The 25,178-nt window shown below is 43.5% G+C and overlaps 2 protein-coding genes across 2 annotated transcripts; one reads left to right on the top strand and one right to left on the bottom strand.

Moving 5' to 3' along the window:
* Positions 1–10,628: 10,628 nt before the first annotated feature.
* si:ch73-390b10.2 (Golgi pH regulator) lies at positions 10,629–16,498 on the top strand. Its single transcript, XM_062534396.1, has 14 exons — positions 10,629–10,820; positions 10,968–11,027; positions 11,183–11,286; positions 11,389–11,495; positions 11,670–11,771; positions 11,998–12,118; positions 12,328–12,408; positions 12,715–12,824; positions 13,137–13,225; positions 14,122–14,214; positions 14,317–14,412; positions 14,828–14,917; positions 15,108–15,173; positions 15,378–16,498. The coding sequence occupies exons 1-14, from the start codon at positions 10,779–10,781 to the stop codon at positions 15,582–15,584; spliced, it is 1,368 nt and encodes a 455-aa protein (XP_062390380.1). The 5' UTR covers positions 10,629–10,778; the 3' UTR covers positions 15,585–16,498.
* Positions 16,499–16,654: 156 nt separating this feature from the next.
* On the bottom strand, positions 16,655–23,844 carry pdzk1 (PDZ domain containing 1). Its single transcript, XM_062534395.1, has 9 exons — positions 23,727–23,844; positions 21,967–22,183; positions 20,974–21,187; positions 20,632–20,768; positions 20,274–20,469; positions 19,692–19,888; positions 19,190–19,435; positions 18,137–18,739; positions 16,655–17,290 (listed from the first exon to the last, which is right to left on the bottom strand). Exons 2-9 carry the CDS (start codon positions 22,171–22,173, stop codon positions 17,237–17,239), a joined length of 1,854 nt encoding a protein of 617 aa, XP_062390379.1. The 5' UTR covers positions 22,174–22,183; positions 23,727–23,844; the 3' UTR covers positions 16,655–17,236.
* Between the last annotated feature and the right edge of the window lie 1,334 nt (positions 23,845–25,178).

The raw sequence follows: 25,178 nt of genomic DNA, 5'->3' as shown, positions 1-25,178 counted from the left end.
TTCTAAACCCACGCCAAAGCCCACTGTTTGGTCGCTCTGTGGAAACGCAATCATCACCACGAGAAATGATAAAAACAGGGGGCCGAATTTTCCATTCCTGCTCATCAGTCAAACAAATTAACCAAAGGACACGGGTAAATTGCTGCACACTATACAGCACGAGACACGTGGTTCAGCATTAATAGGGACAACACAGTTTCTGAAATGGTAGTATTCTCCAAAAGCATTACTATGCAACAGATTGTGTCCACAACAAACAAACAAATGCACAGGGGAAAAACAATTACACAGTCAGCAAAATGCTATGGATATGAAAATGAACATGAATTATTGTGATTAACAATACAGTCATACTGTGGTCTTTTTGGTAATAATTACATTCAAAGATAAAGTTCAAAGAGACCAGTTTCATTTTTATTCAAAGCAACAAGCTTGTAGGTTACAGCTCCTGTTTGTCCTAAGGTATGCATCCAATCTAATGGCATTAGGGATGAATAAATTACAACCATTACTGAAATCTATGCATTATTACAGATAGAAAATAAATCGAGATATTGGGACAGTTTAGCCATTTGTATTTCTATGCAAAAACACCAAGGCCCTTTTGGCTAGGCCTATGTGACGCCAGATTACCATGGTTCAATGTGATGTGTGCAAACAGTATTAAAGCTAAAAACAACTGCACCCTAGAGTAAGCTACGACACTTCTCAACTGGATCAGTCTTTGCTCCTTTCCTCGCTCAACCATGCTATCTTCTATCACTGCGTCATCATATCATGTGCACCCTCTCTCCTTCTCTCTGCTACTCTGAATGCATCAAATTGAAAACATTAGACATATTCTTATCAATAAAAATGATGTCTTGTGTGATGTTCAGGAATGGACAACTAGTAATTTCTGACCTGAATGGCCAATCAATAACTATTGACTCTTTTGTAGGCCCTGTACTTTCAGACTGACTTGCTTTCCCTAAAAATGTTTGTTCTGTCTTCATGCAATTAAGACCTTGTTCGGTACATTTAGCAATACATTATGTGTCTCCACAATTACAGTTCCTGCACAGAAAGACTGTAGATGTTATTGATAGCTTCAGGATACACTACCCCATCCGTATACCACACACTGTCTATATTTACTGACATGATGTGACCTGGACATCTCTGTAGGTTATCCATGTATAAACAATGCATCAGATTTTGTGTTGAACATCGATTCTAGATTCAGTGACGACTGTGATTGACTGACTGTTACAAACTTCAAATATTGGCTCAAAAATGTGACAAAATAACATATACAATACCAATGTGAAAAAAATATGTTCCATCAAAATACAAGTAATTAGTAATTTACACACAAAACACACACACAGTAATCATGATATACTAACTTTTAAAAGAAACTGCATTGAAAATGCATCCTCAAGAGACAAGAAATACTATTTTCTGATTGGCTAGCAGAGGGCTATTAATTTTGTATATTGGGGCTCAATCGATGTAAACGATGATTCAACTGACAACAAGCAGTCTTTGCCACAGTGGAATCAACTGTACCAAAGCAAACTATTGTGGTTTGCTTTGTGGTTCGCCCCCTCCACCAACAACTGACAGACCAAATTGAAATCCACAGAAACACACTGAAATGAAAGTAGCCATTGAACTGTCAATACCACAAAGTGACACAGCCTGACTAAGTTTAATAACCCAATGCAACACTGAGTGAATGTATGTATATTCTGCAGAATATTTAACCTAATTTCAAATCTGCGCAAAATCTGGGACTGGAGCATCTGACAATCAGCTGACAATCAAGGATGTGACATCAATTCACCTTATGAAGTGTTTTTGGGTGTTGCATGGAAACTTTTCTATCTTCAGTTCTAGCTCAATTTTCTTGTCAACCAGATATACCGGTGAAGTTATGGTCACAACCCAACTGTCTACAACTGCCATATTCTTCAGATAGCAGACAGCAATCAGCAAAATAACCACAAAAACCTGAGACATAAGCAAAAAAGAGCTGACTGACAGACTGCTGTTTGGTACAAACCCTGAGTTTTGTCAAATAAATAGCTGATGGGCAGATTGAGGTTTGTTAAACCTGAGTTATGAAGAATAAATAGATGATAGACAGACAGAACATTTCTCTGGCCGCAAACAATTGTTGTGTTAGAAGGCCCTTCTCTGCAGATATCTTGACCTTTTCTCCTCTGTGTATATTCATTTTAATACTAATAAAGACAAATCTCCAATACAGGTTAGAATTAAACTCATTCACATGTTTTTGGAACACACATGTACCGACCTTCACAAACATGCTCAGTGTCTATTTCACAATGGCTTTTTCTGCTCATGACAAGTCATGCGAGGCAATTCTAGGCCCTTTAGTTTAGCTAACAATTTGTGCTTAGGCCACAGTGGTAAGTGACAGGCTATTGTAACATAACAATGTACAGCATGTCTTTGTATGGGCGGACATTTTGAGCATACTTGAATATTGGGGGGGACATGTCTATTGCCTCACTTACTGCAATTTCTTCTGTGTGTTACTTTGTAGAATATAACCTCTTTTTTTTCATGTGAAGCGGCAGAGTGCCACAGAAATGGCTCAGAGATATAAGGCAGAGTGTTATACAGTAGCCTATTAAGTGACTCAAGGTCAGGAGGAAACCAGTACACAGTGATCTTCAAACTGTGTCATGGGGGGAATTCAGACAAGTATCAGACAAGCCAGCAAACTGGGAGAGGGAAATTCCACCTGGTAAGCTGATATGACAGTTGATGTGAATTGAAATAATAAGATAAATGATTTCATGAAGGCATTTCCATCAGTGCATGAGTTCAGTGTGCATCTTTTTGCTCGCTTAAAGATTAGATCCCGTTAACATAAAACTGAGTAATTGCTTTAAATACGTGTGATGTGATGTATCTTAATTGCATGCTAATTCAAGCATTTAATGATTGCCTAACACATCGTTGATGAACTATGGCCATGTTTATGTCATTTCCATAATTTCATGTGTTTTTCTTGTGGTCTTGTGGTGTTTTTGTTAGGGATGGATTCTGAGAATCTGACAATGTTGGAGACTTCAACGCCTTATTTTCACATTCATATGCCTTCATCATAATTATTCTGTGGGACTGAGTTTTACGAAAAGTGAAGAGTGTGCCTAAAGTACCGATGATGAGGGAGAGAGAGAAAAAGAGGGGGAGGAAGAGAGAGAGAGAGAGAGAGGGGGGGGGCCCAGGAGTGGGTCAGAGTGAGAGGCTTGGAGAGGCAGTGTGGTGATATTTTTAACTTCCTGTAATCAAGGGGAGCACTCTCTCATCAGGCTTCTGAGATGAATTGTGGGTTAAAAAGAAGGGAGAGAGTGAAAAAGAGAGGGAGGGAGGGAGGGAGGGAGAGAGAGAAACAGGAGAGAAGACGAAAAGGGAATAAATGAGCTAGCAAGAGACCTGGAGAATGAAAGATTGAGGTTGCTGCGGCACAGCCCCAATCCCGTTCCCTTGCTGACCTCTGCCCAGAACTCTTCTTGAGAGTGGGGGAGGGCCCGTCCGTTTCATCACATCTAAGAGTGGATGTGCTGGATCTGAAGATAAGTCAAGGTAAATCTTGCCAAACTACGGCCCCAGCAACTCACACAAACTCACATTTCCCTACACATTACACATTCAATACCACAACCCTGAACGGGTCAAAAACACCGGAGCACTCCTCAATATTTCTACACCTCTGTTACTGCAGTTCCTCCACTGCTGGTGTTAGTGAAAATAAGTATAATGTTATGGTTACTTCTGCTGTGCTATGATTGTTGCTGCTATTGAACGATGAAACCTACATCTACTACTAAATAACGATAATTACAAATAACGATAATTATAATAACATCAATACCAATACAATCCACCCACCACTGTGCAGACTAGTTGCAGTTTTACCCTCCTGTGATGTCTGACGGCTAAAACCGTGCTGGACTGAGTCACAGTCTCTCCTAAGCCTCTGCGCCTCTCCATGCATTCCCCTGACGGAGGCTGTTCTGTTATTAAATGTAAATATACAGCCCTGTATGCTGGAAATTACAAGCAGCCGACAACCAGGCCCAAGTGAGAACTAAATCAGGCCCTATGTATTTCAGACCAGTTTAAATATAATCATATAGCTTCCTGTAGCAGGCAAACGGCACCACTTTTAGCCTATTTCCATGCACACTGAGATCGAGTCCGAGTCTGTCACTGAGTGCTCCGACCAATGAGACTGTTCTCTCCCTCTCTCCACCTCAAGCACCAGTTTTGGCATTGACAGACATTAGATATATTAGTCAGTTGGCATGGATATTTCCATGTACTTCCAAGTACTTCTCTATTGGTCTATCTGGGTCAGTCACGCGGTCTGCTTCCTCAATCACTTTACTCATGCCATTTTCCTTCCCTTTGAACATGAAACTCCACAATACAGATACTGGAGCACCTATACCAACCCTAGATTTAGTCTTGAATCTTGAATTTCTCCTTAGGGATCAACAATATATCTATCTACTGTATCTATCTTTCTTTCTCTCTCTCTCGCTCTATCTAGCCCTTACAATTAGTGTCAAAAGACCGGACTGTCCTTACACTAACGAAGGCAAACACGAGGGAGCTTTCTGGAAATCTTTTATTTTATTTTAAGTTATAAGCATGTTGAATTCACAGTTATGTGACACACAACAATCTCAGTTACCTTCTTCTCTGCTATTGCTATTGGCTAGGTTTGCCTTCAAACAACACACAGTATATTGCATTGATTTATGGAGGATGTCAACATGAACAGAACACAGAATGCTCACGAACATATTATAAGTATCTTCTTTCCTGCTTAAAAAAAAAAAAACAGCTAGAAACCAGCTTGCTGGTAGCTGGCTTTAGTTGGTCTTTGCTGGTTTTCAAAGCTTGTGCTTTGCTGGTGTAGCTGGTTGGGCCACCAGGTGGACATGTGTGACTATCTGAGGAAGCTAGTCATGCTGTTGTGACCAGCCTGTCATGTGGGAAACAGCTGGTGTAAGATGGTCATGCTGGTGACCAACGTGATTAGCTTGACATTGTTGATGTAAGATTATGGTTACCAACGTAAGCTGGCATAGCCAGTTAAACCAGCATTGTAAGACCAGCAACACCAGCTAAAATCAAATGACCGCAGTCTGAAGAGTTTAGCTGGTCAACCATCATAGGCTGGTCAAACAACCTGGTTAAAAAAACTGGTCAACCGTCAAAGCACCTTAAGCTGGTCAGCCCCCCCCCACGCCCCCCCCGCAGGGCTGAGTACGTGTCTTCACCCCGTCTCTTCTCTCACATTACCCTCATTCCCCTTTTTACTGAGACTAAGCCTACCTCCCATAATCCCTATTGTACAGTGCTTTTATGCTGTGCCAATAACTGAACTTCTGCAAACTGAGCCAAGGGACAGAATGTGTGTGTGTGTGTGTGTGTGTGTGTGTGTGTGTGTGTGTGTGTGTGTGTGTGTGTGTGTGTGTGTGTGTGTGTGTGTGTGTGTGTGTGTGCGTGTGCGTGTGTGTGTGTGTGTGTATGTGTGTGTGTGGCGGGCAGGGGGGGGCAGGATATGTGATGTGTGCAGCTGTGTTGGAGTATAAAGGCCTTTTAAAAAGCTTTTAGACTTCCTCTAGTCCTCAGCAACAGCAGGCTGGATCGCCTGCATCATGACAGGAATTCAATAACGGGCTTTTGTCCCACAAAACTACATTACTCCCTCTGAGACTCCCCAAATCTCCCTCTCCCCCCGCTCTCTCTCTCTCTCTCCCCCCGCTCTCTCTCTCTCTTCCCCCCTCCCTCTCTCCTTCTCGTCTCCTCTTCACTTTAGAAACACTGAAGGTGAACTGAGCGCCATCATTGGCACTGCGTGAGCGGGATGTTACAGTATTCACAGTCCGCCAGATCCATAGATCACAAAGGAAGGGAAACGATCATCATACTCAACTGCAAATGACAGTAATGTCCCCGTGCTGAAAATAAAGACCCAGATCAGTGAAAACTCTTGCCCGAGCGTTTTGAGTTGTTGCACAATACTTTCAATGGGACCTTGAATGTATTATCTGCATCATTATGCTCTCTTCCAACTAATCAATGTGCAAATGAGAATCGGAAGAGTGGCCCTTGAATGCTAACAACACACTCAGGCCCGCTGCATATACAGTTGTATTGAAATCACCCTCCTTGTTTGCATAAAACGGGATAGACAATCAGCAATCAGAGAAATGTTGCTCTGTTTGAGGTTATCACCGGCTCATTTTCCAGAAACACTCAGAGGAGTGTGTTGTGCGCGCAGCACACACTGCATGCTAACAGTTCCACACAAAGTAGCTGTCCAACATTAGTGCTTAGAGAGAGAGAGAGAGAGAGAGAGAGAGAGAGAGAGAGAGAGAGAGAGAGAGAGCACAAATGGAGATGTAGGCGGTCGATCTGGACCACTCACCTATACGTGCTGGTCCCCAGTGTCTGTAGCCATGAGATGCGACTGCACAGAGCGACTCCTCTGCACAGCGGCGAGAGGAGGAGGCGACTCATCTCATCTATATACGCATCCAGATTCTGGCCCTCATTAGTGGGACATTCATTTTGATTTCTGGAAGGTATAGATTATTCATGTGACTCTCGCTTTGGAGTTTCAACAGAAGTCCTCCGAGATTTTGGGAGCGCAGTCTTTTTTTGCGCTGGCTGTCACAGCATTTCGTTTAAAAGCGACACTTACATAAAGTGCTCTACATGAGTTTTTAATGTTATTTATTTGTGTAAAGTGTGCTACATCTGTTGACAAAAGCTGTGCAAGTCTGGTGGTCATACATGCAAGTCATACATGCAAATATATGCACAGACACACATGCCCACACACACACACACACACACACACACAGAGAGAGAGAGAGAGAGAGAGAAGAGAGAGAGAGAGAGAGAGAGAGCATGAAAATAAAAACGGAGAAATGAAGTTGCATTCATCTGAAGGCTCCATAGGAAGTGGCCCACCAATCATTGTTGGAAAGCGAAGGTGTTTCCATGCCGGCACAAGACAGCGCTCCCGCCAGACATTTCTTTGAGACTTTGCCCTAACAGAGAAGCCCTTTCACACTCACTCACTCTCGCACGCACCCAGAGAGAGAGAGAGAGAGAGAGAGAGAGAGAGAGAGAGAGAGAGAGAGAGAGAGAGAGGAGTGGGTGAAGGAGAGGGGGCTTTTGGACCAAATAAAAGAATACACATGCTGGAGCCAGCCCTGAGAGTTGCTTAAGAGAGCAGGGCTTTCCGAGCAGTGTGCCCAGTCTGCCACCTTCCCCCACCTCCACCGTGTATAGACCTCCACACACACACACACACACACACACACACACACACACACACAGAATTTAGGCAAACTAGATTAAATAATTGCGACAGACCACTTCTCCAAATAGGGACATAAATGATATAATTAAGCGCCCTCTTAACTGCAAAAACATTGACAGTGCCCTCTCCAGGCCCGGGCCAGACTAGTGCTCTTCCATGCCATCCCCCGCTGCCGCTCTGTCTCCGCTCTCTCTCTCTCTCTCTCTCTCTCTCTCTCTCTCTCTCTCTCACACACACACACACACACACACACACACCCCTGAGGCACCCTATTCATCATCAGCCACTCTCACTGGGCAATGTTGGTTCCTACAGACCCAGCGAATGGAGCTACGCCTCCTCCTCTCCTCTCCTCTCCTCTTTTTCTCTCTATCACTTTCTCTCCCCCCCCCCCCCCCCATCCCCCCTGCCACCCTTCTTCCTCTCTCTTTCTCTCGGTCTATAGGGAAGAGTCCTGTGTATAGGCCTCTTGGCCTTCCTCTCTCTGTGGTTGAGTGGCTGGCTGGTAAAGAGTGAGAGCCAGTGTGGGCCAGCCCTTCGCTGCTGCTGCTGCTGCTGCTGCTGCTGGCCCGCAGTCAGGCGTGAAGCTGGACGCCAAGGTCCCCACTGCCTCCGCCTGTCAGGGCGCGCTGGACTAGAGATCTCTCCGCCACGACAGGCTGCCAGGGCAAACACTCCATCCTGGACACCTCCTCTCCAGACACCTCGGAGATGGCGACTGACTGAACAACACATAGTGTATACTGTAGGGTATGCTACCTTATGCAATTTAAAGGAACAGTGCACTTTGAAAGATGGAGCAGATTCACAGGCAGATGTAGAACATGAAAGTCTATTAGGAGGCACTTACACATCTATTGCTGGAGGGGGAGTTGGATGAAGGATGTGTGGTGACTTAAAACAGAGAGTGCTTCCACTGGGGATAGGGGGCATACAGAGAGGGAATCTGCAGGCTTACTGTTCAAATAGCACCAGGTAGGAGTATGGACTTCAATTGAGTTTACACCAAGGAAGTTTTTGAACAAAATTGAGTTTGACAGCTACCTCCTCCCACACACACACACACACACACACACACACATGCTCTCTTTCTCTCTCTCTGTCAAACACACACACACACACGCAAATGCATTTAGTGTTCACTTAATGGGAGCTCTATATATGGGGCAGACTTGTCATCACAATATGGTCACAGGCATACATGTAACCACAGCAGATGGGGAAAAGGTAAGGGTCAAATTGAGAGACTAAGGGCAGTTTCCTCATATCATGAATAACAGAGTTGATGGGGGATATTGAGAGAAAAAGGGAGAACTAATGTCCTATGTTGAAGTGTTAAAATGCAAATCTTTCTCAATGGAAACTACAAAAGATAAAGAAGAATATCTTCAAGTGACAACATAAATAAACCGGAATGCCCTATGTTGACGTGTTTTCCTTTTTAAGGATATGAACTAGGGCAGTTTCCTCATATCATGAATAACAGAGTTGATGGAGGAAATTGAGAGAAAGAGCAAGAGAGAGAAAAAGAAAGAACTAATCTCCTATGTTAAAGTGTTAAAATGCAAATCTCAATGGAAACTACAAACGTTAAAGAAGAATATCTTCAATTGACAACATAAATAAACAGGAATACACACAGATAATCTCTCTCTCTCTCTCTCTCTCTCTCTCTATATATATATATATATATATAGAGAGAGAGAGAGAGAGAGAGAGAGATTCTCGTTTATTTATGTTGTCACTTGAAGATATTTTTCTTAACTTTCGTAGTTTCCATTGAGAAAGATTTGCATTTTAACACTTCGACGGGCAGCAACCATGTGAAAGCAGAGCTGGATTATCTCATCTCAAAGACTCAAAGATTCTGTACACTGGCCAGAGGCAAATAGAGCTTGGGCTGCATACGATTTAAAAAAAGCAATTGAATAGAACTGAGGAACCTGAAATAAGAGAGAGAGAGAGAGAGAGAGAGAGAGAGAGAGAGAGAGAGAGAGAGAGAGAGAGAGAGAGAGAGAGAGAGAGGAAGGGAGAGAGGGGGAGAAATAGAGAGAGAGAGAGAGAGAGAGAGATGAAGGGAAGATAGGAGAGAACGAGTATTTGGCAGTTGCAGAGATCAGAAGGCTCCCAGGAGAGAGCCCATCAGCCATTTCTCTCAGCTCTTTATCATCTGATGCAGGATGGTATTTTTGCCTGCCTTGGAACAGTGAGAAAGGAGCTGTCACAAATGCTAATGCACCGTGCTCACATCGTCATGGCAGCCAGCACTTCCAAACAACCTGTTTCATTCCCTTGTGGCACCGGTCCACTACACATGTCTAGTCTAATGGAGAAATAAGTGCACTTTTCACATTTACATTGCACGATCCCATTAATCAAATACAACGGTCATGACCTATAGGCCAAAAAACAAAACAATTGTCTTAGTCTTGACAGTTGACCATGCGTGTGCATGCGTGTGTTTGTTTGTGTGTGTGTGTGTGTGTGTGTGTGTGTGTGTGTGTGTGTGTGTGTGTGTGTGTGTGTGTGTGTGTGTGTGTGTGTGAGTGCGTGCGTGCGTGCGTGCGTGTGTCTGGTAAGGGGGTGCAATATTGGATGGAAAATATGGAGGAATAGCTTAGCTGCAACATTTGTGTTATCATCCTGTTAGGCTATCTAGTCTGATCAGAGCAAAATTGGATTCGTTTCAGATAATGCACTTACATAAGTCATGCAGACTGTTTGGTGGTTATGTAAAAGTGGACAAAACAGAACAAAATTAAGTAGCCTATTAACACAATTAAATTAAATGGGCCTATACTGTAGCCTACCCTATAGTCAGAATCCACTGTGCATACGACCTAATTTAACCTAGATAGGTGCTGGCATTTACTTACCCTAATCATTCTCTTCTCCGACTCTCACATCTACTGCCCAAGTATCAGACATGTAGACTAGTGCTCGTCCATCTGCACTTTACTGCCTCATCAGAGCCGCTCTGTATTTTATAAGGTTTGACTGCCCTCTGCTGTTTTGAATGCCTTATAGTTTCCAGACTAGGTTGAATAAAATACAGAATACGCATAATAAAAGTAAATGTAAATATTCGTGTACATACAATGCAAGAACTACTGTAAAATAATGTCTGAATTGTTTTAATTCCTATTAATGCCTTAGTACCTACTTTGGTTTGAGCGTGTCTATAATGTCATATCTGTGCGACGGAAATCCTGCACTGTGAGCTGTTTACGTCCCCAATGATGACGTCGTACAATGTTGGAAGTTGACAGCTCAGTAACAATGCTGGAACGTGATGTTGTCTTGATCACGGCAATATGCAGTTGATTTAGAAGGACACATATCACAAATATTATCATAGTTTCTAAACAAAATTAATTTTGCCCCGTTATAACTGGTGCATTGTCTATAAACCATGTCTTTCTTCGTAGACTCAGTGATCATGTTCACCTCCCAGGCAAGTACCCGGTTGTTTCTGCTGCAGCTAAGCAGTTAGCCAACTAGCAAGCTAACTTCACTCTGCTGCTGTGTTCTTCACGTATCCCTTTCGTAAATCACTTTAGTCGAGAAACATGTTTAACAACTGACCGTTTCATCTGTCTAGGTGTTGTTCTTTGGTTTCGGCTGGCTTTTCTTCATGCGACAATTATTCAAAGATTATGAGGTAACTTATGGTGCAAGTGTTACCATGAGTCTCAGATATGATCCTTTCTTCAGTTGCATAACGTTATCTTTCACAACACATGCAATAGTTTTGAGCATTTGCATTAACGAAATCTTTGTGACATTTGCAATAACAGTCAACTATGTGATTTCTAGGTCCGACAGTATGTCGTCCAGGTGGTGTTTTCAGTCACTTTCGCCTTCTCTTGCACAATGTTCGAGCTAATCATATTTGAAATCCTGGGAGCTTTAAGTAGCACGTAAGTGGCAAACAGTGCGACAAAAGATACAAACAATGTTTTCATACACTGTAGCAGGCCCACCATCCTCTCATTCAATTCAATGGTCATCTTCATCTGCAGGTCCAGATATTTCCACTGGAAACTGAACCTTTATGTGATTTTGCTTGTACTCATATTTGTGGTGCCTTTCTACATTGGATACTACATTGTCAGCAACATACGACTCTGTAAGTATCCTCCACTATACATATTAGCAAGTAACACGCATGTTCCCATAGGACACACACACACACACACACACACACACACACACACATACACACAGTTACAGTGAAGTCCAAATCACACTCGGGCATGTAAGAGTCTCAGCTACAGATCACCCATTGTGCTTCTTTTTTCAGTGCAGAGACAGAAGCTTCTCTTTGCCTGTATGGTATGGTTCACGTTTATGTATTTCTTCTGGAAACTGGGGGATCCCTTTCCTATCCTCAGCCCTAAACATGGTGAGCTCTCATTCTGCATTGTTGTTGGAAAAATTAAGCTTGTTACCTGCAGAACATCGAGACATGGATAGCATTATTTGCTTTAAGCAACTGGTTTTAACACAGTTTTTGTAATGAATTTGTAAAAGCTGGAAAATAACAATGTCACTGTATGCTCAGTATGGGATTGAAGTTATCGATATTTTGATGTGGATTATGATCCTTTATGATACTTTAAATCACTCAGGGATCCTGTCTATTGAGCAGCTCATTAGTCGAGTTGGGGTGATAGGCGTCACCCTTATGGCACTCCTGTCAGGCTTTGGTGCTGTCAACTGCCCGTACACCTACATGTCTTACTTCCTGCGGTGAGTGGTGTCAACTGCCCGTACACCTACATGTCTTACTTTCTGCGGTGAGTGCCAGCATACATACATGCACTCACATAGTATCAGCACAAGTGATAAATGTTATGAAGTATGTACACAAAAGATAGATTATTGATTCTCTGGTGCGGCTTTTAAATATGGAGTGTGTGACTCCGCTGTTTTAAATGTGTGTGTGTCTCCGTATGTAGTAATGTGACAGAAAGTGACATCTTGGCTCTGGAGAGAAGACTACTTCAGACCATGGACATGATCGTCAGTAAAAAGAAACGGTAAGGATGTGAAAGAGAAATGTCATTCACATTGCCTTTCAAAAGACGAGAGAGAGAGAGAGAGAGAGAGAGAGAGAGAGAGAGAGAGAGAGAGAGAGAGAGAGAGAGAGAGAGAGAGAGAGAGAGAGAGAGAGAGAGAGAGAGAGAGAGAGAGAGAGAGCGCACAAATATAGCACAAATATATCTGCTCAGTGCAAAATGTGAAGGGGTCAGTTAAAAAAAACATGGAGTCCAATTATTGTACTGTAAGACATTTCTGAATGCGTTATCCGTGGTTCTGTTCTGATTGCGGTTGCCATGGTGTAGGATTGCTATGACGAGGAGACAGATGTTCCAGCGCGGAGAGGACCAAAACAAACAGACTGGATTCTGGGGGATGATCAAAAGTGTCACCTCATCTCCAGCAGGAAGCGAGAGTATCCTGGCTGTGTGTGTGTGTGTGTGTGTGTGTGTGTGTGTGTGTGTGTGTGTGTGTGTGTGTGTGTGTGTGTGTGTGTGTGTGTGTGTGTGTGTGTGTGTGTGTGTGTGTGTGTGTGTGTGTGTGTGTGTGTGTGTGTGTGTGTGTGTGTGTGTGTGTGTGTTTCACAAAGACAAAGGATATAGGATTGTGTGTTTTTGAATGCAAGTTTGTTTTTGCCAGCTGTCTGAATCTGCATATTCAGGTTTCCAGCAGAGGAATATGTAAATGTGCCAGTATGTATTATATTTCCTTGACCGGTTGTCTTCAGATCTGTCGGTGATTCAGCAGGAGGTGGATGCTTTAGAGGAGCTTAGTCGACAGCTCTTCCTTGAAACTGTAGATCTCCAGGCCACCAAGGTTACACACACACACACACACACACGCACACGCACACACACACACTGTACACACACAGAGAAAATAGATACTACACACAGAAAGTTCAGCAGAACTTTTATTGTCTCTAGTAAATGTCTTCGCATACAAGACCAGGAGCAGAGAGCAATAAACTGAATCCAGGTTTTTACAGTGTCACAAAAATTGTTTTTTTTTACAGTGATTGGAAGATTAAGGTAGTGATTCCCAAACTTTTATTCTCTGGCAGTGCACTCTTTACCATGCGAAAATGTCACTGCACAACACCATGATATTTAGCACACAAAAAGCCACAGCGTATTTTTGTTGCTGTTTATTGCCCGCCTCCACCACATAAAAAATGCAGCTGGTATTTTGATGCATAACATTTGTAAAGCAATGAGTGAACGCGTACCTCATGCAATACTGACTCACCCTCTGGCTTTATTTCTTTTCTTCTGTTCTGTGCGCCAAAAGGGTCTGTGTCAAGCTCATTGTCAGGCATCCTTTTGAAGCATTTACACAGTTTTTGTCAATGCCTTACAGCATGACATAGTTTCAACTATTTACTATCTTGTAATGGAGCTATTTTGTTGTGCTGTGTTTGAGGTGTGATTGGCTGATTGACCCATATCTAATGATATTGAGAAAGTGGACAAATGTGTTTGGCTGGCTAAGTACGGCTGGCATCCAGACTGAATATATTTTGATTTAGAGGCAATTTTTGTGAAATGTGATTTCAATAGCCTACGATCTGGAGCGATCTGGAGCAGCACACAGTTTGGGCAACACCTTAAGCCAATGTTTCCCAAACTGTGTTTTGCTGTAATGTACTGTACTATGCACTAGGAACAGGATGATTTAACGTTCATCTTTCCCCCCTCTTCATCTGTCTTTAGGAGCGAATAGAATACTCAAAGACATTTCAGGGAAAGTACTTCAACTTCCTGGGCTATTTCTTCTCTATCTATTGTGTTTGGAAGATATTTATGGTGAGAAGTTTGGTCATTATGAAGCCATTATAATGTGTTTTGAGTGTACTGAAATACGTTTGCAGCAGTATTGCGACTTAGCACGCTGGTTGTCTTTTTCAGGCCACAATCAACATAGTGTTTGACCGTGTGGGCAAAACTGACCCCGTAACCAGGGGGATTGAAATTACTGTGAACTACCTTGGTATTCAATTTGATGTAAGCACACAAAAGCACACACACACACACACACACACACACACACACACACACACACACACACACACACACACACACACACACACACACACACACATACTCACACAGGTGACAGTATTGGACAATATAATATTTTACATTTAGTATAATATTTTTCCTCTTGGCAATAGTCACTCATCAATTATCATGCGCTTTATCACACTTGTGTCTACACACACACACACACACACACACACACGCACACACACAAACGTATACAAGGACACAGACACAGACACACAGACACAGACACAGACACTCACACACACACACACACACACACACACACACACACACACACACACACACACACACACACACACACACACACACACACACACACACACTCTAACTTTGTCACTCCATTGACCTCCAGGTAAAGTTTTGGTCCCAGCATATCTCCTTCATCCTGGTGGGGATCATCATTGTCACCTCCATACGAGGCCTGCTGATCACTCTCACTAAGGTTGGCCTCACTGCTTCATATGACTGCCTGTACATCTCCCCAATATGTCTGTTGCTTTGCGTAAACTCTACATATTAAACTTGTGTTGCTCTATGTGTTATGAAATATAGTTATGTAAAAGTGGAGAGGAAATAGAGAGGTAGCGATATGGCATTTGTACTAACTTGCGCTCTCCTGTTTCTGTCTGCAGTTCTTCTATGCTATCTCAAGTAGCAAATCCTCAAATGTAATCGTGCTTGTTCTGGCTCAAATCATGGTAAGACTTTGCTTTATCAAAGTGTTGTGGTTAATTATGACCTTTTTTTATGACTTTCATGACTACTATTATGACTTTAATCAAACATAAAAGAAAAACAGTGTGTGGTGCATTGTCTCTGAGCTCTCGTTATTTCTTCATAATGTCATCTCATTATTTCTTATCTCTCATTTCCCCCGCGCGGTGCTTTGTGTCCCCTCTCAGGGCATGTACTTTGTGTCGTCCGTGTTGCTCATGCGCATGAGTATGCCGCTGGAGTACCGCAGCATCGTCACCGAGGTCCTCGGGGAGCTGCAGTTTAACTTTTACCACCGTTGGTTCGACGTCATCTTCCTGGTCAGCGCCCTCTCGAGCATCCTCTTCCTCTATCTCGCTCACAAGCAGGCCCCCGAGAAGCACATGACTCTGTGACATGGTCATGGCAAATGGCTGCTTTGAACTTTTTTTTCTCTCTCCATATGCTTTTTTTTTATTTTATTTTTTTTTATTGTGGATTTGACAGTGTGCCGTTAAATGAAGTTGGATCGATAAGTTGCTCAAACACACAGGGGATTTCACTGATTCATTCAGTGACGAGCTGTGTACGGGCTGGTCAGGGACTTGTGAGGGTTTCCAAAACATAATTAATTTGATTAGGGAAAGCGGGGTGACGTTGTCACTAGTTTCATACGAGTGCATTTGTTTTGGGTTATTTCCTGTGAGGTGGTATGATGCGGGCCAGGTTCCGCACACATACAGCTGGGCATCAATAACTTAAAGCCTTAACTCATAATGTAACCATGAAATCACACCAGTCCTCACAGTGAACACCAAAAATCCACCCTGATTTTTCTTTTAATATGTAAAAGCAGCCATCTTGGTCTCAGCATAGACTACTGATCCCAGTGTTCTCTTGGGGTTCATTGCACTAGGAACGTGAATGTTCTGATGATGTCTCCAGTAAGGTCAGATGATGTTTTCAAAACGCTGTTTAGATCTATGTTTGGAGAGATTCGTTTGGACCATGAATCTGCAGCTAATTGCAGTTTGAAAGGGGAAACTGGCCCAGTAAGTGTTCTTTTTTTTTCTTATTTCTGCCTTTAAACTGCAACGAGGAACTCAGCTTAATTTCAGAGTTCATAACATTGGCTCTGTATCAGTTGCCAGTTACTCTGTAATTGTATATTTTGTTTTTTGAAATACAGTCAAAACCTAGAAGATTTGTGATTTTAAGACTTCAGTGATCACTAAGACATGCTGCAGTTAGATATTAAAAAAGTGATGTTTGGGTGGTCATTTCTTTTTTTATATATTATGTCACCTCTGAGACAAATAAATATGTCTTTGTTAAATTCTGTATCAAGTCTGTTAATGTCTGTAGAACATTTACCTGATGTGTAATCAAAGAAGTACACATTTTTGTTAAATTCTGGATCAAGTCTGTCAATGTCTGTAGAACATTCACCTGAAGCTTAACCAAATAATTAGACTTGGATCAAGCATTTCCCAGGAAGGCGGTTTAATTCACCAACACAGCATTGGTCACAACAATAGAACACCTAACAGAGATCAGTCAACAACTCACAAGGCTGTCCTGACAAACTTTCCTCAGGGATATCACGAACAGTCACTTGGCACCAGTTCAATGTCCAGTTTTTCTTTTTTTTTTTTTGTGGTCATCATCGATTAGCCTTATGTGACTCCATTGGTCACCTCATATGATGCAGCAAACTGATAACAGTTACTAAAATGTTACTACAGGATAAGTGTTGCAATTTTTATTGCCTTCAAGCTTATTATTGATAGTTTTATCTTGACAGTTCAACAGATCAGGTGTCCTTTGGGTGAATGCATCTACTTAAATGAACATTTTCATTTGACATCTGCCCTTTATTGTGTACTTAGTACAGCACAACATTAGTAGAACCTAACCAAGTTCAGAATTACTTCTCAATATTGTGTTAAGGGGAAACCTGTTGCACAATACTTCCAAGGATCCACTAGGACCGAGTCAATTTGTGTAATGAACAAATAGCATATAAAGTAAATTAAGTAATAGTAACATTTATAGCATTACAATGACTTTAAAGTTGTTCATCAAAACTAGCGTTGGAGGACGAAGATGATACTGATGGCGTCTGTAAAAGAAACAAGAATAATAAGAAGGTTAAGAAGATGAAAGAAAAACATGGCAACATACACACTGCATAAGGGACTACTTCAGAAGCACTGATTCCACTTGGGTTAACATTGTGTCCAGGGAAAACAAGCGATACAAATCTGTAATGTTGGATCTAATTTGGTTGGCGGGGCAGTCTAGCAACTCTCTGTTTGACTTCGGAGCTGGGCTCAGGCAGAAACCACCAAACCAATCACATCATGTATAGAGTCGGTGGGCGGGCTTAGCATAATGATGACTGACATGCGACCAGAAGTTGCGACCGTTAAGCATCCTGCTACTTGAAAAAAGAAGATGATCCATTTAGTGCTATCATATTGCATGGAGAGGGAATTTGAAAGACAACTGTTTATCCCACCCCTCTGATTCAGCCCTGCCTACGGTGAGTTCCCAGACCCTACATCTTGATGTGGGTCTGGCTGGTCAGACTACCTAAAGTTGGGATCCCTTGAGCAAATCAAATGTGAAAGTGCACTGTACTAGTCATTAAGCTTATGAATAACCATCTCTAATATAGACCAACAACCAACAACTGTGAAGTATGCAGACACATAAGTGTCCTCTTGACACCAGTGTGGTGGCCATTCAGGATGTGAGGGTTTAAGTGCATGTTGTGTGTGTGACCCCACTCACCCTGGCGCATGTTGTGTGTGTGTGTGTGTGTGACCCCACTCACCCTGGTGCACTCACCCTGGTGCGTGTTGTGTGTGTGTAACCCCACTCACCCTGGCGCATGTTGTGTGTGTGTGACCCCACTCACCCTGGTGCATGTTGTGTGTGTGTGTGTGTGTGTGACCCCACTCACCCTAGCGCGTGGCTCTTTCGCCGGTGTGTCAGGCCTGGCAGCCTCCTCTGCTTTCTCTTCCTTCTTCTCCTCCTCCTCCTTCTTCTCTTCTGTCCTCACCTCTTCTGCTTTCTTCTCCTCCTTCTTCTCTTCTGCCTTCTTCTCCTCCTCCTCCTTTTTCTTTTCTTCTGTCCTCACCTCTTCTGCCTTCTTCTCCTCCTCCTCCTCCTCCTTCTCTTCTTGCCTCACCTCTTCCGCCTTCTTCTCCTCCTCCTTCTCCTTCTCCTCCTCCTCCTCCGACTCCGATGACGACGACGACGACTCCTCCTCTTCCCTCACCTCCGGGAGCTTGGGGCTGGGCGGCCTGGTGGCCTCCGGGAGCTTGGGGCTGGGCGGCCTGGTGGCCTCCAGGCCCAGCAGCGCGAGGGTGACGGCCACGCCGGTGGCCTTCAGGTGGTCGTACGCCTTCCTCCCGGCCAACAGGAGGCGCAGCGTGTGGCCCGTGTCGCGGATCATCTCCACCACCTCCTCGTGGCTGCTCTTCTCCACGTTCACGCCGTTCACCTCCACCACGACGTCGTCCTCCTCCACGCCTGCCTTTTCCGCGGCTCCACCCCTCACCACCTGTGGGTTGGAGATATTAGGCCACGTTAGCTCACCTGGACAGGTGTGCAGAGCTTGAGGAGCACAACCTGTGGAGACTTGGGTGCGGTATGTACAGTATGTTTCACTGCTGATTAGTAATGAGTTATTAAAGAGTCAAACACACTGCTATGGGAAAGTAATGAGCTTGTGCATTTTATGACTTGCTGTAAATCTTTTGGTCTGTTTTAATGATCCATATGGTGGAAAATCACTCTTGGCAAACGGAAATCAGTAACAGACGCACGGAGTCAAACAAATGTGTTTGGGAATGATACACATGGGAGCATGATGATGATGATGATTGATGCTCATAAAAACACAAAACGAAACAGATGAAACATTCTATCAGACTTCGGTCATCAAGACAGGCAGTGTTTTCAGACTGGCGTCCATATGATGGCACTGTGTGTGTGTGTGTGAGAGTGGCACCTCTTTGATGTACTGCCCGGGCACTCCCTGGATGCCGTTGAGATGGAAGCCAAAGCCGGAGGCGGCCTTCTCGAGATGGCATAGTTTGGGTTTATAGTCCTCCGCAGGTGCTGGTGATGGTGCTTTTGCGAGTACGGGGATGGGTGGAGGTGTTGCTGGGCGGGGCTCGGGCTTTTTGGTGGGCTCTGGTTGGCTGGCCGAGGAGGCCCGAGTCTCCTCCCAGAAGAGGAGAGGGGAGGCCTTACCCTGCAGAAGAGAAACAAAACAGTCAGGAAGAATCATAACAATCAAAGCATGGCATACAGTATGGTGTATGTAACGACGACAAAGTCCTGAATGTCTTGATCAAGCGCTTAATATACTTATATACTTACAGTGTATGAAATATGTTACAACAGTTATTCACCAGTAGATTGATTGTTTTAACCAGCAATCTTCTGTGTTCCATCCTAAATTCTAATCTCTCTCTCTCTCTCTCTCTCTCTCTCTCTCACTCACTCACCAGTTTGTACATCTTGTCTGTCACTGCATCCACCACCAGGAGGCAGCATTTGTTTCCTTCCAGCCGGATCTTGTCCACCGCCTGGTCGTGCGTGCACTTGTCCACCTCCTCCCCTCCCACGGCCACCAACCTGTCCATCTCTTTCAGGCCAGCCCTCTCCGCGGGGCTGCCGCGGTCTATGTCCTTGATGAAGTGACCTGTGAGGACAGAGAGAGTTCAGCTGTGTGACCCAACAACAGCTCCGTGGAAAAATCAAAAGAAACGGCAATGTGATTAACCTCCATTGCACCCATTGCACCCAACGCTGTGCAGTGCCTTTGGGGATAACTAACATGACCGGGTATCAATAGAGAACAGTTATTTATCAGCTGTTCACTTACATAAGTGTAACTGCATTTAATCAACACTCAATGGAATTAATTAAACTCTCAGTTTGGTAAAGAGTGTGGGCAATTAATGGATTAGCCTCCTGCCACCAAACTTGACCAGTGACAACTCTAATAACCTCTTTGACCATTGTGTAGCATTCATCGACCATCACAGGAGATCATGAAAGCAAAAACACTGACACCTCAGACTCACCGGCCATTTTGGGTTCTTTCCTTAGGTAGAAGCCGTAGCCGTCGGAGCCTTTGGTCAGCTCGGCGATACGGGGTTTGTGGGGGAGGTGCTTGACCGTGGCGAGGCCGGGTCCCAAGCTGATCTGTTTGTTTTTGTAGAACCTGTCCGTCTCACCGTCCACCAGCAGGAACATGACACTGCCGCCCCCGGCCTTCACCTGCCAACCACAAGACAGCACTTCAGGACTTGCCAATGATACCAACAAGAACATGTGCAAGTCTATTTGTTGAAATATCAGTGAGACATATTTATTATTAATTATGAATTCGTGAAAATGGTGCTCTTGAATGGCACAATGAGGGACATGTTAGTCATGTACCTTCTGCACGATTTGATCATGGTTGGATTTCTCAACGTTCTCGCCGTTGACCTCCACAAGGCGGTCGTTCTCCTTCACCCCTGCAGTATCAGCTGAGCCTCCGCGAGTCACGTCCATCATGAGTACACCACTCTGCCCTGGACATCAAAAAGGAGCACTGACTCATTTACCGATAAAACCCCTTAGGGATTTCACAAAGATTCCTTTTTTGGTGTTTGAGCTAGTTTATTTATGTATTCATGTATGTATTTGTTTATTTATTTATTTATTTATTCAGCTGCAATAAATCTAGCCCAACACATTCGGAGTTCTAAGGAATCACAGTTCATCTTTTTTCCTTACCTTTCACACTCTTCAGGGAGAAGCCAAACCCCGTTGTGGCCTTGGTGAGGTAACAGAGCTTGAGCTTGTTGCTCAAGCCGGTGACCCCGTTCACGGCGACCTGCCGCGGTATCTCTGCCAGGTCCCATCCCTCCGCTTTGGCCTGTTTGTATGCCGCTTCGCTGAGGACGTGGAACGTCACCGACATCCCACTCTTCCTCACCAGTTCTGCGACCTTAAAAACAGAAACGCCAGCCAGCGGCCATGAACCACCTCCACCTTCGCAGGGGCACTTAGGAGACTTTATATTTTTCCATTTGTTGAACATTTGTATAGTCCCGGTGAACTCTACTTAGTCACAGTGTGTTTGTCTTCCAGATAAACTCTCCATGACCTCAGAGAAAGAGAGGGAGACTAGGGGGAATAGGAGGTGTCGGAGGCTGATAAAACGCAGAGCTTCATACACACCCAGGATACATTATGGAAAGCTGGTTTTGTGAATGTGAATGAGGACAAATCCTCAACTAAATCTCTATGAAGAACACTCAAAACTACCTCAAATTAAATAAAATCAGGCTTATTGGCCATGTGTACATGTGTATACAGTACAAGGAATTTGGTCTCTGCAGCTATCCCATCCATGAATTAGTGAACACACAGTGAGGTAAAGCACACACTAACCCGGAGCAGTGAGCTGCCTTCATACAGCGGCACTCGGGGTTAGGTGCCTTGTTCAAGGGCACTTCAGCCGTGGACTGGTCGGGGATCCAACCGGCAACCCTCCGGTTACAAGCTCGAAGCCCTAACCAGTAGGCCACGGCTGCCCAATTGTACCTGCTTCTATTTACCCAAACTGGTTCTTCAAGAATCAGACGTTAAAATACACAGTAGCCAGTATCTCGTTCATCTTTTCAACACTATATCTTTACCCCTACTGTGCATTTGTGGCTTATGATAACCGCTGCAGATGTCTGATAATCTTCTCAGCAGGTACTGTCCGAAGGAGATGCCTACCTGAGCATGCTCTGAGTTGTCGACAAAGACGCCGTTGACCCTGATGATGCGGTCTCCGTCCTTGAGGCCGACGAGCTCTGCTGGGCCGCCCATGTCCAGGCTGCGGATCAGGTGGCCCTCCTCATCTCTCTCCACGCGCAGGAAGAACCCGAAGGTCTGGCCCTCGCGCTTGGACAGGACAATCACCCGTGGTTTGATCCCAGCCATCTCTTCTCACCTGGTTGAAAATCACAACACAATGCACCGTGCATCTGGATCTTACAATCAAGGTATCTTTTTTATTTTCACTCTTATTTCTCTCTTTTTCTATCCAATCTCTCTCTGCCTCGTTGTAGAGTTCAGTCCTGTCTCTCACCTTTTGCTCTTTGTTGGAGTCTTTTTTATGTCTCTCTATATTAGGCAAGGTGCTCTATCTTATCAAACCTTCTATCATTTCATGAGTGTTAAATGATTTTATGGTACACGTTATCACCAATATTCCATTCCATGGGCAATATACCGCACCGCCCAACAGGTTACATCAAGAGAAATATATGAATAAAATACACATTACATCAAATGGGTGCCATTATTATTCCATCAATCTTAAATGTATAGAATGAAATCAAATAGTAAACTGCTGCCAAACACCTACAGTTCTGAAATAGGCACTATTGATATTCTATAGAATGTAGATGTTAGCCAATCCTCTCTATACTTGTCTGTCTCTCTGGTACAACAACAGTGTTGGTATACACTCAACAGCCCTGGGAGGGAACCCTCGTTATGTAGCCTTTTTATGGGCCCATGGCCTTGGGAGTAGGCCCGTGGATGCCTCCGACTGTTATCAGTCTTGCCAGCACTCGCGGCACACACATTGGCAGCACAGGGCTTTACCATCAACAGGTTTAACTAGACTTCTTGAACCTGCTGACAATCTGAGAAAACGTTTAACTTGACGCTCGTTAATAGTTAACATCACCTGTGCTGTGCTCTCTCTCTCTCTCTCTCTCTCTCTCTCTCTCTCTCTCTCTCTCTCTCTCTCTGAGGTGCTATGCCAAAGTGCGACAAGGCTATGATGCATGTACTTTGTCTCCACTATAAAAAAAATCCTACATTGTGTTACATCGCAGCTTTCCACGAGAGAATTGTGCAAGAGTGAATCACTGACACTGTGCTAACCCTCCTCTCTAATGTAGACAAGTTTGTCTTATTCGTAGCTTTAAGGACCTTTTGTTTTGGCATCAAAGTCCTAATATGCATTTATCTGGCATATATACAGTCCCTGGTATATCCACCATTGTTCAGTATCTACCCTGTATGCTTTGAAATAAGACTCAGAAAAAAACAAACCTTATTTATAGTGCACGTAAATAATGAATTAATTCAAGATTAAAATGCACAGCTGTATCTCTGTGTATTATACATATGAAAAATGGTAAAACAACGTAAACAATGATAATTAATGATGTTTCAAAACACTGCTATTCCAAGAAAATTAATTACCACATAGAAAGCATTAACATGACAAAAGGTTTACATTCTAGATGCAGCACATACAGTCCATCCAAACAAATGACAAAATATTTTCTGTATTTCCCCCTATCCTCTGTCTTTCTGCAAACGTGACATCCTTAATAAATCACATCAGGCACACAATGCATAACATCACACACACACACACACACACACACACACACACACATACTGTACACACACGCACACACACACTCTTTCATCCTTTATTTACACTGCTGGACATATCCTAGAAGAATACTCACCAGCTCCTGCTCTGACTGTGTCCTGGACTGAAGGAGGTTGTCACCTGTCCTAGCCCAGGTGTTATCTACATGTGTGAGACCGTGCACGGGGGACTTTGACAGGCCAAAGGTGGAGTTAAAGGCTGAGTTATTCAACTGCACTTCTCACTACGGGCCCCGGGTGTGATCGTATGAGTGGGATCTCCACTCTTCTTTGTGAGGACAGAATCATAAACCTGTGCTGCTGTGGCTCCATGTTTGGGGGGCAAAGGTGAAGGCTCGTCAGCTGGGCTATTACCGGCCACTCACCACAGGCCCCTGTGCTCTTGCCCCCCATGCCAGCCAAGTGCGTCAGCATCCTAGATGGAAGACGACAACACAAACAACTTGCATTTAGTCAAGTCAAGTGGGCATGCCCTCTGCTGTTGCCCCCATTCCAACGAAGTGCGTCAGCATCCTGGATGGAACACAACTACACAAACGATTTGCTCAAGTCATGTCAATTTATGTAGTACATTTCAAACACAGGTCATCCAATGTGCTTTACATAAAGAAAAGCAAAGAGTAGTATTAAATAAAAGCATAAAAAGGTAATAGCTTGACATAGTTTAAAAAGTAAACATAATATTAAAGAAGAACACATTAAAGATTCAAGGTAAAATAATTAAAAAACAGATTCAGAATTTGTAACTCAGAGATGATACTGGAAGCCAGTTCTGGGACATGACTATGTATTGGAGTAGGGGAGTTAGAAGAATGTTGATAATCAGGAGTTTTTGGTTGTTATCTTTGCATGTGATTGGGGTAAACTATGTATAATTCCTGATATGGAAACTGGACATACTTTCAACCAGTGTTCTTAGAGGTTGTGAACAAACATGCTCAGAGTAAATATAAGTTGAAGGGCTCCGATAACCCATGATTAATTATCAGAACCTTTTCATGAACAAAATTTGGCCTGGGCTAAATCAAGACAATCTGATGAAGCTGTAGATCAGGTGGCCTTTGTTGCTTTGATAAATAGATGTACAGCCCTTGCTCAAAACGCAAAATCATACTACTACCTAGATGAAACAACAAGAAACCTAATTTACCATTATGTTTTGGAAAACAAAGTCACTGGCAGTGCCTCAAACCACTTACTTCCATCAGTACACCGCTAGTGCAAAAGCATCTGGCAAATCCCATAACCAGAACTATAACCATAGTGTGCACTGAGCACTTACAGTACTTCTGTAGTGCCCACTTTTTGATTTTTTATTTAGTTTACTATCAGATCTGGCTTACCACAAGGATCCATTCTAGGTCCCTATTGTTCACAATATATTTCAACGACCTCAGCAATAATGTTTAAAATGCTAATACGCATTTGTAGGCGGATGATACCATCATCTAACACTCTGCATCTACACTGGTACATTAAATCTACAGGAAGTGTTTCTGACTGTTCAGCAAAATCTATGAGAAATCTAG

The sequence above is a fragment of the Sardina pilchardus genome, chromosome 4 (genome assembly GCF_963854185.1).
Source record: "Sardina pilchardus chromosome 4, fSarPil1.1, whole genome shotgun sequence".
Classification (NCBI taxonomy): Eukaryota; Metazoa; Chordata; class Actinopteri; order Clupeiformes; family Clupeidae; genus Sardina; species Sardina pilchardus.
This window is presented reverse-complemented; position numbering and strand designations above follow the sequence as displayed.

Coding starts and splice junctions, on each gene's coding strand:
- si:ch73-390b10.2 (XM_062534396.1), top strand. CDS start 10,779: ATGTCTTTCTTCGTAGACTCAGTGATCATGTTCACCTCCCAG. Junction 12,119..12,327: donor TACATGTCTTACTTCCTGCG/GTGAGTGGTGTC, acceptor CTCCGTATGTAG/TAATGTGACAGAAAGTGACA. Junction 15,174..15,377: donor TTGTTCTGGCTCAAATCATG/GTAAGACTTTGC, acceptor GTCCCCTCTCAG/GGCATGTACTTTGTGTCGTC.
- pdzk1 (XM_062534395.1), bottom strand. CDS start 22,173: ATGGCTGGGATCAAACCACGGGTGATTGTCCTGTCCAAGCGCGAGGGC. Junction 21,188..21,966: donor ACAACTCAGAGCATGCTCAG/GTAGGCATCTCC, acceptor TCTGTTTTTAAG/GTCGCAGAACTGGTGAGGAA. Junction 20,470..20,631: donor ATGATCAAATCGTGCAGAAG/GTACATGACTAA, acceptor TGTGGTTGGCAG/GTGAAGGCCGGGGGCGGCAG.